At 45.0% G+C, this 15,087-nt stretch overlaps 1 protein-coding gene across 1 annotated transcript in view; it reads left to right on the top strand.

Moving 5' to 3' along the window:
* The first annotated feature begins 3,874 nt into the window (after positions 1-3,874).
* Positions 3,875-15,087, top strand: part of LOC138959287 (protein NipSnap homolog 3B-like) — a 37,707-nt gene continuing 26,494 nt past the window's right edge. The window contains exon 1 of the mRNA XM_070330737.1: positions 3,875-4,117. Within this exon, the coding sequence (XP_070186838.1) occupies positions 4,055-4,117 (63 nt within the window). The 5' untranslated portion in view covers positions 3,875-4,054. The remainder of the gene's footprint in view (positions 4,118-15,087) is intronic.

Here is a 15,087-nt window from a genome sequence, read left to right as displayed (position 1 = left end):
GGAGAAACAACATGAGCACTAGAACGAGCAGAACTAGCACTAGGAGGCGAAATGGTCACAGAAAGCAACGAGCAGAACTAGCACTAGGAGGCGAAATGGTCACAGAAAGCAACGAGCAGAACTAGCACTAGGAGGCGAAATGGTCACAGAAAGCAACGAGCAGAACTAGCACTAGGAGGCGAAATGGTCACAGAAAGCAACGAGCAGAACTAGCACTAGGAGGCGAAATGGTCACAGAAAGCAACGAGCAGAACTAGCACTAGGAGGCGAAATGGTCACAGAAAGCAACGAGCAGAACTAGCACTAGGAGGCGAAATGGTCACAGAAAGCAACGAGCAGAACTAGCACTAGGAGGCGAAATGGTCACAGAAAGCAACGAGCAGAACTAGCACTAGGAGGCGAAATGGTCACAGAAAGCAACGAGCAGAACTAGCACTAGGAGGCGAAATGGTCACAGAAAGCAACGTGTTGCGTGCCTCGTCCGAGACAACAACCACAGGCTTAGAAACAGAAGACGATTTAGGTTTAATTTTACCCTTCACATCGGCCTTTCCTTTACGTTTATCGGCGTCAGCCATGCTGACTAACAACAAACGAAAACAATGCAAACATTTACTGAAAATACAAACGTCCGAACGGACAGAAACTCAGTAACACTAAAAGTTCAAAGAACAACAAACTACCAACGCCTGCAAACTACTAGAGTAAGCAGACAAAGGCAAACACGCCAAAATATCAAAGTCACAACAATGACCAAAATGCAAATGGCGACCACGCTGAACGTCGCTGATAAACAAGTCCGAAAAGGACGAAAAAACCAGCAACAAACCAGCGAACAAGTTAATAAACAAGAAACAAGAACGAGCTCACCCAAAGGAGCCCGCACGGGAGAAGACGAGTAACGTGGCCGGCAGGTGAGCGAACTCACACAAGGTAGCCACAGAACGCAAAAATACCACAACCTCTCTGTAAGGCTGCTGAAAGAAGTATGAGTTGGTGTGGTAGGAAGTGACGTGGTATCCACTAGATGGGAGGTAACTCCCGGGATACCGGACCGTTACCATGGCTACGTTTGCCTTTTTGGTGATGGGGTTCCTTCCCTTTAATTGTTTAGACGGGTAAGCGTTTTCAGTACCTAGCATCTCAGACTGTGTCAAATGCTATATGTGATTCGGAGTAAGCATATGTAATTTAATAACAGTTAGGAGTCAAGGTGATTAAACGTTAGCATACTCGAAAAGAACTTGACTACATTGGGGGTACAAGAACAACTTTAAGCAGTGTAAACTCCTTAGCTTTAAAAGGATGTTGCCTAATGTTTCTTTGAGCATTTAAAAAACCCATTGCTACTGCATAAATATACATTTCCCCCTGAGAGCAGCCAGTGAGAGCAAGGCGACATGTGCACAGCGATAATCCTCTCCTAAGACATCAAAACTCTGAGTAAGATAATCCTCTCCTAAGACATCTACACTCTAAGTAAGATAATCCTCTCCTAAAACATCTGCACTCTGAGTAAGATAATCCTGTTCTAAGACATCTACACTCTGAGTAAGATAATCCTGTTCTAAGACATCTACACTCTGAGTAAGATAATCCTGTTCTAACCCTAACCCTAACCCTAAGATAATCCTGTTCTAAGACATCTACACTCTGAGTAAGATAATCCTGTTCTAAGACATCTACACTCTGAGTAAGTTATCCTCTCCTAAAACATCTACACTCTGAGTAAGATAATCCTGTTCTAAGACATCTATACACTCTGAGTAAGATAATCCTCTCCTAAGACATCTAAACTCTGAGTAAGATAATCCTGTCTTAAGATATCTACACTCTGAGTAAGATAATCCTGTCCTAAGACATCTACACTTTGAGTAGGATAATTCTCTCCAAAGACATCTAAACTCTGAGTAAGATAATCCTCTCCTAAGATATCTAAACTCTGAGTAAGATAATCTTGTTCTAAGACATCTACACTCTGAGTAGGATAATCCTCTCCTAAGACATCTACACTCTGAGTAAGATAATCCTGTTCTAAGACATCTACACTCTGAGTAAGATAATCCTGTTCTAAGACATCTACACTCTGAGTATAGTAAGATAATCCTGTTCTAAGACATCTACACTCTTGAGTAAGATAATCCTCTCCTAAAACATCTACACTCTGAGTAAGATAATCCTGTTCTAAGACATCTACACTCTGAGTAAGATAATCCTCTCCTAAGACATCTACACTCTGAGTAAGATAATCCTGTTCTAAGACATCTACACTCTGAGTAAGATAATCCTGTCCTAAGACATCTACACTCTGAGTAAGATAATCCTCTCCTAAGACATCTACACTCTAAGTAAGATAATCCTCTCCTAAAACATCTAAACTCTGAGTAAGATAATCCTGTTCTAAGACATCTACATTCTTGAGTAAGATAATCCTCTCCTAAAACATCTACACTCTGAGTAAGATAATCCTGTCCTAAGACATCTACACTCTGAGTAAGATAATCCTCTCCTAAGATATTTACACTCTGAGTAAGATAATCCTCTCCTAAGACATCTAAACTATGAGTAAGATAATTCTGTCCTAAGACATTTAAACTCTGAGTAAGATAATCCTCTCCTAAGATATATAATCTCTGAGTAAGATAATCCTCTCCAAAGACATCTAAACTCTGAGTAAGATAATCCTCTCCTAAGATATCTACACTCTGAGTAAGATAATCCTCTCCAAAGACATCTACACTCTGAGTAAGATAATCCTGTTCTAAGACATCTACACTCTGAGTAAGATAATCCTCTCCAAAGACATCTACACTTTGAGTAAGATAATCCTCTCCAAAGACATCTACACTCTGAGTAAGATAATCCTGTTCTAAGACATCTACACTCTGAGTAAGATAATCCTGTTCTAAGACATCTACACTCTGAGTAAGATAATCCTGTTCTAAGACATCTACACTCTGAGTAAGATAATCCTCTTCTAAGATATCTAAACTCTGAGTAAGATAATCCTCTCCTAAGATATCTACACTCTGAGTAAGATAATCCTCTCCTAAGACATCTACACTCTGAGTAAAATAATCCTGTTCTAAGACATCTACACTCTGAGTAAGATAATCCTCTCCAAAGACATCTACACTCTGAGTAAGATAATCCTGTTCTAAGACATCTACACGCTGAGTAAGATAATCCTCTCCAAAGACATCTACACTTTGAGTAAGATAATCCTCTCCAAAGACATCTAAACTCTGAGTAAGATAATCCTGTTCTAAGACATCCAAACTCTGAGTAAGATAATCCTGTTCTAAGACATCTACACTCTGAGTAAGATAATACTGTTCTAAGACATCTACACTCTGAGTGAGATAATCCTGTCCTAAGACATCTACACTCTGAGTAAGATAATCCTCTTCTAAGATATCTAAACTTTGAGAAAGATAATCCTCTCCTAAGACATCTAAACTATGAGTAAGATAATCCTGTCCTAAGACATCTACACTCTGAGTAAGATAATCCTCTCCTAAGATATCTAAACTCTGAGTAAGATAACCCTCTCCAAAGACATCTACACTCTGAGTAAGATAATCCTCTCCTAATACATCTTAACTCTGAGTAAATCAAATCTTTAAAAGGAGGGAGTTTCAAAAGTGGGGGTGGGAGGTGGGGGTGGGGGAATGGGTAAATTAACAACAGAGAATATAATAAAGCATGGTACCGGGAGTCTTGAAGTCTTACATCAGAGAGGGGTGGGGGTGGGGGTTTGGGGGGTGGGGGGGGGGGGTGGAGAGGGCTTGCAGAGGGGTCCCACTGTGACATGGACAAGCAACGTTATCTCCTCTCAAGGCCAGCGCAGTGAATAACAAGGCCAGCACAGTGAATTATGCCTGCCACACTTACTCTCAGTGACTAGCTCGCCGCTATCTGTAATAGAAAACGAGGTCACATCCCCGCTGCCTGCAAGTATTCACTACTAGCTGCTAACGTACCATGTGTGGGTGAATTCTGCCCCCCTACTACAAGGAACAACCAGCACAAGTCTTGTCGTCGTACTGTCGCCATGTTTTCTGTGAGCAGACCTTGTTTGACGCGCCTCCTGTCCCGCCTGGGAACGACTGCCACCGTGAGTTGTGTGTGTGTATGTGTGTGTGTGTGGGTATGTGTGTGTGTGTGTGTGTGTGTGTATGTGTGGTGTGTGTGTGTGTGTGTGTGTGTATATATATATATATATACTGTTCAAAAAAAGAAACGCATAGCTTGTAATATTTGGTTAATTTAGTTATATGGCTACAAGGATATCCACCAAACTGCAGAAAATGTTTATCTGGTCGTCGACCTTTCGTCCATTGCCACAAGTGAGCTCTGCACGTGACGCATGCGTTATCAGTGGCTACAATGTCAAAATTGCTCATTTGGCATGACCACTCGTCATGCTTCAGTGTAATCTCGTGAAACTCGGGGAATATTGAGCTCTCACCATGTCTTCCAAAACCCATAAAAGCGGATTGTTCGCCACAAAGAAATCAGACGACAATTCAGCGACGAAAGATGGCCCGATTGAGCAGAGAAGACCGCCAAATTGCATTGGGTCGTTTACAAGCAGGCCAAAGTCAAAGTGCAATCGCCAGGCACTTCCACGTGTCCCAGAGCACCATCAGTAGACTGTGGGTCAGGTTTCAAGCCACTGGCTCCGTTGCTGACTTGCCACGAGCGGGAAGACCAAGGGCGACAACTGCTGCTCACGACCGCTTCATACGGCTCCGCCACCTCCGGAATCGTTTCCTGTCGGCCTCATCTTCTGTCCAGGCTCTCCCCGGGCCACACCGATTATCGGACCAGACCGTGCGGAACCGCCTGCATGAAGCTGGTTTGAGAGCTCGCAGACCTCACAGAGGAGCTGTTGTTACGGCACATATTGTCGCCCCTGCATATATTGTCGCCGGCGACAATAAAAAAAAGCGACCTTGGCGGCTCATATTGTCGTCCCAGCACATGTTGTTGGCCGTTCGTGCGCTTATCTTCTATTCGAAAGTGTGTGTGTGTGTAGGTGTGCGTGCGTGTAGAGCGATTCAGACCAAACTACTGGACCGATCTTTATAAAATTTGACATGAGAGTTTCTGGGTATGATATCCCCATATGTTATTTTCATTTTTTTTATAAATGTCTTTGATGACGTCATATCCGGCTTTTCGTGAAAGTTGAGGCGGCATGGTCACGCTCTCATTTTTCAATCCAATTGGTTGAAATTTTGGTCAAGTAATCTTCGACAAAGCCCGGAGTTCAGTATTGCATTTCAGCTTGGTGGCTTAAAAATTAATTAATAACTTTAGTCATTAAAAATCTGAAAATTGTAAAAAAAATATTTTTTTTTAAAAACCGATCCAAATTTACGTGCATCTTATTTTCCATCATTTTCTGATTCCAAAAACATATAAATATGTTATATTTGGATTACAAACAAGCTCTGAAAATTAAAAATATAAAAACTATTAATTCTCCAAATCAATTTAAAAACACTTTCATCTTATTCCTTGTCGGTTCCTAATTCCAAAAACATATAGATATGATATGTTTGGATTAAAAATACGCTCAGAAAGTTAAAACGAAGAGAGGTACAGAAAAGCGTGCTATCCTTCTCAGCGCAACTACTACCCCGCTCTTCTTGTCGATTTCACTACCTTCGCCATGAGCGGTGGACTGACGATGCTACGAGTATACGGTCTTGCTGAAAAATTGCATTGCGTTCAGTTTCATTCTGTGAGTTCGACAGCTACTTGACTAAATGTTGTATTTTCGCCTTACGCGACTTGTTGATTTACTGTGCGTGTGTGCGTGCTTGCGTCTGTACGTACGTGCGCGTTTGTGCGTATGCATGTGTCTAAGTGCGTGTGTTCAAGCATCTGTGCGCGTTCATTTATGGTCTGAATCGGTGACTGCTTCAGAGCTTCACATTTTTCTCAATTTTAGATTTTTGAAAAAGTGTTCTTTTTACATTTAGTCAAGTTTTGTGTGTGTCTGTGTGTGTGTGTAGAGCGATTCAGTAAAACTACTGGACCGATCTTTGTGAAATTTGACATGAAAGTTCCTGGGTATGATATCCCCATATCTTTTTTTCATTTTTTAGATACATGTCCTTGATGACGTCATATCCGGCTTTTCGTGAAAGTTGAGACGGCACTGTCACGCTCTCATTTTTCAACCAAATTGGTTGAAATTTTGGTCAAGTAGTCTTCGACGAAGCCCGGACTTCGGTATTGCATTTCAGCGTGGTGGCTTAAAAATTAATGAATGACCTTGGTCATTAAAAATCTGAAAAATTGTAAAAAAAAAAAAAAAAAAAATTATAAAACGATCCAAAGTTACGTTTATCTTATTCTCCATCATTTTTGTTATTCCAAACACATATAAATATGTTGTATTTGGATTAAAAACAAGCTCTGAAAATAAAAAATATACAAATTATTATCAAAATTAGATTTTTGAAATCAATTTAAAAACACTTTGATCTTATTCCCTGTCGGTTCCTGATTCCAAAAACATAATATATATGATATGTTTGGATTAAAAATACGCTTAGAAAGTTAAAACGAAGAGAGGTACAGAAAAGCGTGTTCTCCTTCTCAGCGCAACTACTAAATCGCTCTTCTTGTCAATTTCACTGCCTTTGCCATGAGCATGAGCGGTGGACTGACGATGCTACGAGTATACGGTCTTGCTGAAAAATTGCATTGCGTTCAGTTTCATTCTGTGAGTTCGACAGCTACTTGACTAAATGTTGTATTTTCGCCTAACGCGACTTGTTTATTTTGATACGAAACTCTGCTGCGCGCAGGACTTTTTTTTTCCTTCAATAAATTGATAGTGCCGAAAATATGATACAGCTCATTTCATGGCAACTTATCTTTTTGTATGGTACTTGAGCTATGAAGTTACCAAGCAGCATGAATAGTAACACACACATACAGAGAGAGAGAGAGAGAGAGAGAGAGAGAGAGAGAGAGAGAGAGAGAGAGAGAGAGACAGAGAGAGAGAGAGAGAGACAGAGAGACAGACAGAGAGACAGAGAGAGAGAGACAGAGAGAGAGAGAGGAGGGAGGGAGGGAGGGAGGGAGGGAGGGAGCACGCACACACACACACACACACACACACACACACACACACACACACACACACACACACAAAACGGCACATACATACACTTAAACACTTATACACACACACACACACACACTGAAACACACACAGACACACACACACACACACACACACACACACACACACACACACACACACACACGTGCGCACAGACTGACAGAGAGACACACACACACACAGACACACAGACACACAGACACACTACACATACTACACACACTACACACACTACACACAGACACACAGACACACACTACACACACTACACACACTACACACACTACACACACATACACACACACACACACACACACGTGCGCACAGACTGACAGAGACACACAGACACACACCCGCACACACACACACTACACACACTACACACACACACACACACACACACGCACACACACACACACACACACACACACACACACATACACACACACACACACACACACACACACACACACATTTTCGAATAGAAGATAAGCCCACGAGCGGCAGACGACAATATGTGCAAGGACGACAATATGTGCCGCTAGGGTCGCTTTGCCGGCGACAATATATGCAGGGGCGACAATATGTGCCGTAACAGCTGTCCTCACCCGCCGCCATCGCCAGAACCGAGTGCAGTGGGGCAACCAGCACCTTCGCTGGACCGTCCGGAATCACTGGAGACACGTGTGGTTCAGCGACGAGTCCTACTTCCTGCTCCAGCGACATGATGGTCGGAGGAGGGTCTACCGGAGAGTAAACGAACGTTACGCGCCCAACTGTGTGGATGAGGCACCCGTTCATGGTGGTGGAGGCGTCATGGTGTGGGGGGCGATCAATACCGCTGGAAGGAGCACCCTGGTGCACGTCCAAGGGCGCATAACTGCCCAGCGATACGTGGAGGAAATTCTGCGCCCACACGCCCTTCCTCTTCTGGCTGACCAGGATGCCATATTCCAGCAGGACAACGCTCGCCCGCACACAGCACGACTCACCACCCAGTTCCTCACCGACCACCATGTCCAGGTGCTTCCCTGGCCATCCATGTCGCCAGACATGAACCCGATAGAACACCTCTGGGATGAATTGGACAGGCGAGAAGAAGCGCCGGCAAATCACCGCGATCTATTGCAGGCACTTCAGGAGGAGTGGGACACCATCCCACAGCAAGATATCCGGCATCTGATCCAGTCCATGCCCAGAAGGTGCCGGGCAGTTGTTGCTGCTCAAGGCAGTCACACCCCCTACTGACTTGACAGCCTCGGCACCCAATCGTATTGATTGACTGATTGATTTGAAGATGCAAATGAACTGTGTGTGCATTCAACTGTGTCCATACCAAATTTCAAACAAATAATCTAAATATTGGATTTTCTGTTAATTTTTTCGAAAAATAAAACAAATTTGGCAAGTAGCAACTATGCGTTTCTTTTTTTTTGAACAGTATATATATATATATGTGTGTGTGTGTGTGTGTGTGTGTGTGTGTGTGTGTGTGTGTGTGTGTATCTATATATATATACGACTTGTGTCTGTCTGTCTGTCTGTCTGTCTGTCTGTCTGTGTGTGTGTGTGTGTGTGTGTGAGTGTTCGCGATGCACGGCCAAAGTTCTCGATGGATCTGCTTCAAATTTGGTGGGCATATTCAGGTACACCCGGGACAGGACACAACCTGGTCGATATTTCAACACGTGCTCTCAGCGCGCAGCGCTGAACCGATTTTGGTTCCACCTCAGCTACCCGGGCCCCCATACCGACACACCAAAGCCAAAGTTTTCGGTGGATCTTTTTCAAATTTGGACACCGTATTCAGCTACACCCCGGACACAATATCATCGATGAGATATTTCAACACGTGCTCTCAGCGCGCAGCGCTGAACCGATGTTGGTTTTTCTGTTCATTTCACCATTCCCAGTAACTCTTCCGTATCTTCTCCATGTTTTCAGCGTTTACCTCCCTTCCTTCGTATGGTGCACTATAGTATGAGGGGGCATCTTCGGATATTCCCGGCGTTCTGTTACTATTTTTAGAAGGTCACCGCAGTGTCCAGAACGTAAATTGGACCCGTAAATTATCCTCACTGTAAAAGTGCAAAGGTCGAATCAATTTATAGCCACGCGAAAAATACACTGTCATCTATCTCTCTATATATACGGCTTCTCTGTGTTTGTGTGTGTGTGTGTGTGTGTGTGTGTGTGTCTCTCTCTATGTGGGCAACACCTGTGGATTGTTCAGTTCTGTTTGTGATGTGGTCTGGCGGCTTTTGTGTATTTGTATGTACTGGCCTTCTTTTGAGAAGCCATAACAGTTCAATAGGGCTTAGAGATAAGCTCTAAATTGTTCAATCCTGTTTGAGTGGAGTTCGCCTCCAAAGGTGATTAACACGGTTACATTCGTCGACAAGGATGGGACTCGATATGGTCAGGAATGGCATTATGGCTACTGAATCATTTTCGTGCTGTACCCATTCCACGAATCTGGGAGGGACCTAAGCTTGGCGGGTCCATTGTTCGGACCCGGCGAAGCCGGCGTACGGCTCTAAGTACTTCTTCCCGGCGAAGCCGGCTACCCGGCGAAGCGGGTATTCATCTAGTATATATATATATGTGTGTGTGTGTGTGTGTGTGTGTGTACATAATCATCGACGAGCCTATGCTAAAATGTTTTTCTTTGATTCACAAGCTGTGTAAGAACTGGGCCATGTTTTTTTTTAACATAATCTAGTCAAGTTTTGACTGAAAGTTTTAACATAGACAGGGAATCGAGACGAGGGTGGTGGTGTATGTGTGTGTGTGTGTGTGTGTGTGTGTGTGTGTGTGTGTGTGTGTGTAGAACGATTCCGAGAAAACTACTGGACCGATCTTCAAGAAACTTCACATGTGAGTTCCTGGTTATGATATCTTTAGCCTTTTTTTCATTTTTTGATTACTATCTTTGATGACGTCATATCCGGCTTTTAGTGAATGTTGAGGCCGCACTATCACACCCTCATTTTTCGACCAAATTGATTGATATTGCATTTCAGCTTGGAAGCTTAACAATTAGGTCATTAGTTTGTGTTAGGAAACGCTACCGTTGCTGAGCTTTGGTTCAGTTTTGTGTGTTGCATGTAGTTGACTTATTTGTACTTTGTGGGAAAGTACCGATATTATATTTTGTAAACACAATATTTATGCTTGGACGAGAATGCAGGTGAACTTTCTAGTCCTGTCAAAACAAGTTGTTTACCACGTTGTTTTGAGTAGTGGGTTCGTGGCGTTCGATCGGATTAAGTGCGTCGGCGTTTTTGATGTACGTCACAGAGAACGTCACTGTTCTAGTCCATAGACGGCTCGTATAATGTAGTTGTATCATGTTCGGTCTGGAATATTCTCGAGATTGAGTATTTGCTATATAGGCCAGCGCGATTTGTATGTAAAAAAGCTTCTACTTTGAGATCTGCTACGATGTGCAGTTGTATGTATGGAATGCTAAATAAATCCTCGAACTCAATTTGACGAGTTGTTTTCTTCTGCTGCGAAGACGGGCGACGTAGAATAAAAGAACACAACTATACGACATTTGAGAACTTGTGGCAATCTCAAGTGTCGTGTAACAATTGGGGGCCAAGCCAAGGATCTACGTTTAACGCCAAGGGTTTTCCAGCAACAAGGACTAGTGTCAAGACAGTCACAGGAGGTAGCCATCAATCGGGTGTATCCTGAGGGATCAGTATTGAGACTACGGAACCGTGGATTCGGTGTGACTGGTGAAGAGTTTGGTAATCGCCGCAGCTCGGTACGGTGAGCGACGCCGGAGTGTATCGGGATTACAGAGGTTAGCTGCCGTTTGGACGAGACGGACTTCGTCGCGGAGCTAGTGCATTAATACTACGAAATACGACTGAGGTACGTCGTGTACGTATCGTGAGCAGAGTGCGCCGTCACGTTAGACGAGGAGGGTGGCAGCCTGCGTCTACGAAGGTGAACAGCGACGAGAGAAGCATCGGAGGTGCAGTAGAGACTGTGTTCTTTTAGAAGACTACATTCGTCTACGTTCGGGGTTGTGAAAGAATACAGACGAACGCACCGGAAAAGACCAGAATGGCTGCGTTCTGGGGAAAAGGAATTGAACTGGGACTAAAAGGCAAGCAGTTGACGGAGTTCGTCGAGTCCCAGACACGACTGCTAGCGCAGCGTGAAGAAGGACAAGCGCAGCGTGAGCGTGAAGAAAGAGAAGCACAGCGTGAAGAAAGACAAGCGCAGCGTGAGCGTGAAGAAAGAGAAGCACAGCGTGAAAAAAGGCAAATAGAGCTGATACGCTTTGAGCTCCAAATAAAAATGGAGATGAAGCGCTTAGAGCTTCAGACAGAAATGGTGCGTGTTCAAAATGAGCACGAGGCACCACGCCTAAGAGATAACCAGCAGCAAATACTACACAGGGCATCGAAACTTCCAGCATTCACTGAAGGGAAAGACCAGATCGATACTCCATACTTCACAGGAGAAGTTGAGGCCGTCTGTCTGAAGAAGCCCTTGTACGATCTATTAATTGGGAACATTGGGGGTGCGAGACGTCCTGATGACCCTGATTTCGAATGGAGAATGGGCTCAGCTCAGCCTGCTGCTGAGGAGGAAGACCCACTGCCATTCGCGAATGAAGATATCAGCGAACTGTTACGAGGTGACAGGGCCACTGTGCATCGCCGCGACCAGCCGCAGGTTGTAAGCGCTGTGACGACCAGAGCCCAGGCGAAGAAGAACAAAACGACTACGCCGCTTAGGGTCACCAACAGTTCTGCAACTGCTGTCGTGGACAGGGATCGGCTGATTCAGCTACAGGAAGCTGATTCGACCTTAACAAAGTACAGGAGTCGTCCTGTCAAGGAGATGACTAAGGGCGAAGGCACTGTGCAATTTGAAGTGAAGGCCAAGATTCTGTAGAGAGTGTTCCGGCACACGAGAGTCAACGGTGGGAAGCCATTACGTCAAGTTCTGGTGCCTCAACCACTTAGGCGCCAGGTGATGGAGGTGGCCCACGACTCTATTATGGGAGGTCACCTGGGGGTCAAGAAAACATCGGACAGAATCCAGGCTGCGTTTTACTGGCCAGGACTGCATGCAGATGTGACTCGATTCTGCCGATCGTGCGATATTTGCCAGAACACCATACCTCGAGGAAGGGTCCCGAAAGTGCCGTTGCAGAAGATGCCTTTGATCGACCGACCTTTCAAGAGGGTGGCCATTGACCTCATCGGCGAGATCAAACCGCCAAGTGAAGAGGGTCATCGTTGGGTACTGACCCTGGTAGACTATGCAACCAGGTACCCAGAAGCCGTGCCTCTGAAGAAAATTGACACCGAGACTGTTGCCGAGGCACTTGTGGACATTTTCAGCAGAATTGGGGTTCCTGAAGAGATCCTCACAGACCTAGGGACACAGTTTGTCTCTGAATGCATGGAAGAGGTCAACAGGCTGCTGAGCATTCGTCACTTGACTACGACACCCTATCACCCGATGTGCAATGGGCTGGTAGAAAAATTCAATGCGACGCTGAAGTCCACGCTTAAGAAACTATGCAGTGAGCAGCCAAGGCAGTGGCATCGCTACATCAATGCCTTGCTGTTTGCATACAGGGAGGTGCCACAAGAGTCCACTGGATTCTCCCCGTTCGAGCTGATGTACGGGCGGACCGTGAGAGGCCCGATGCAAATACTAAAGGAATTGTGGACGAAAGATGTGGGCACACCTGAAGTGAAGAACAGTTACCAGTACGTGTTCGAGTTGCGAGAGAAACTGGAGGAGACTCTCGAGATTGCGAGAGAAAACTTGAGAAAGTCTCAGGATAGTGGAAAGCACTACTACGACCGCAAAGCCGTAAACAGGAAGTTTACACCAGGTAACAAAGTGCTGATACTGCTCCCCACTGATCACAACAAACTACTGATGCAGTGGAAAGGCCCATACGAGGTTGAGGCTGTGGTAGGGATCAACGACTACAAGGTGAATGTCGGCAAGAAGTCCAAGATCTACCACGCTATCCTCCTGAAACTGTATGTGGAGAGACCTCCGGAAGCAGTACAGGTCGCAGCAAGTGTGGAAGAACCAGCCGAACTAGACGAGTTCGACGGTGAGGAACTACTGCAGTTGGGAGACCTCCACAAGAAAGAGGGAGTGGATGACGTCAAGTTAGGACCTGACCTGACAGAAGACCAGCAGAAGGAGCTGCATGATTTTATGGGCGACTTCACCCATAGGTTCTCTGATGTTCCAGGCTCTACGTCCTTGGTCGAACATGAAGTCCACCTCACATCTGACGTTCCTGTTCACTCAAAACCATACCCTATCCCGTTTCAGGCTCGGGAATCCTTGAAGAAGGACATCGACAACATGTTGAAGATGGGGGTCATCCGTGAATCATCATCCCCTTACTCATCTCCCGTTGTTGTTGTCAAGAAGAAAGACGGCACAAACAGGGTATGCATTGACTTCAGGAAAGTCAATAAGATCACCGTGTTTGACCCTGAACCAATGCCGACGGCAACTGATCTATTCCGACAGTTAACCGGCAGTAAGATCTTCTCAAAGATCGATCTCAGCAAGGGATATTGGCAGATTCCTGTGCGCGAAGAGGACATACCAAAGACCGCCTTTGCAACTCCAGACGGAACGTACGAGTGCCTGCGGATGCCTTTTGGCATGGTGAACAGTGGTGCTACCCTGAAGAGGGGAATGCGAAAAATGCTCAAAGGAATGAAGAATGTTGTGTACTACTGGGATGATCTGCTAGTCCACACGGAGACCTTTGCGGAGCATCTGGAGACTTTGAGGGAACTGTTTTCCCGCCTGACAAAAGCTAATCTGACCGTGAGACCCAGCAAGTGCATTTTGGGGACCGACAACGTTGACTTCATAGGTCATTCACTGAAGGAAGGTCAAAAGGGGCTTTTGTTGGAAAACGTCACCAAGATCCTCAATGCGCCACGTCCTGAAACCAAGAAGCAGGTGCGATCCTTCCTTGGATTGGCTGGGTACTACAGAGAGTTCATTCCAAACTTCGCCGCCATAACGGCGCCTTTGTCGGACATGACCCGAAAAGGATGCCCCAACCGAATAATCTGGGGACCAGCTTAGGAGAAGGCATACCAGACCGTGCGCGACCTGATGTCACGAGACCCGGTGCTACGCCTTCCTGATACTGCCAAAGAGTTCATCTTGCGTACAGACGCATCGGACGAAGGGATCGGCGCCATGCTGATGCAAGAGCATGGAGGTAAACCGTTTTCGGTCAGCTATGCCAGCAAGAAGCTGTCAGGAGCCGAGAAGAACTACTCGACCATGGAGAAAGAGTGTTTAGCCATCGTGTGGGGAATCAAGAAATTTGAACTCTACCTCCAAGGGGTGAAATTCGTGCTTCAGACTGATCACAAACCCCTCACCTACCTGAACTCTGCGAAGTTTGTGAATAATCGTATCATGAGGTGGGTGATGTACTTGCAGAACTTTGATATGCGAGTGGAATCGATCAAGGGTTCAGACAATGTTGGAGCAGATTTTCTCAGCCGAGTATGTGAGTAAAACTGTGTTCCTTCTCCAACAGACTAATGTACATACCTGGATTTCAATCTGTTATGTATACATAATATGTGTACAGGTAGCGTTTCAATGATTGAAAGAAATTAGGTAAATTTCTTCTGGTGTTGGGGGTAATGTTAGGAAACGCTACCGTTGCTGAGCTTTGGTTCAGTTTTGTGTGTTGCATGTAGTTGACTTATTTGTACTTTGTGGGAAAGTACCGATATTATATTTTGTAAACACAATATTTATGCTTGGACGAGAATGCAGGTGAACTTTCTAGTCCTGTCAAAACAAGTTGTTTACCACGTTGTTTTGAGTAGTGGGTTCGTGGCGTTCGATCGGATTAAGTGCGTCGGCGTTTTTGATGTACGTCACAGAGAACGTCA

Source organism: Littorina saxatilis, linkage group LG1, assembly GCF_037325665.1.
Source record: "Littorina saxatilis isolate snail1 linkage group LG1, US_GU_Lsax_2.0, whole genome shotgun sequence".
Taxonomy (NCBI): Eukaryota; Metazoa; Mollusca; class Gastropoda; order Littorinimorpha; family Littorinidae; genus Littorina; species Littorina saxatilis.
The sequence above is the reverse complement of the archived record's forward strand: the minus strand, read 5'-3'. Positions and strand labels throughout refer to the sequence as shown.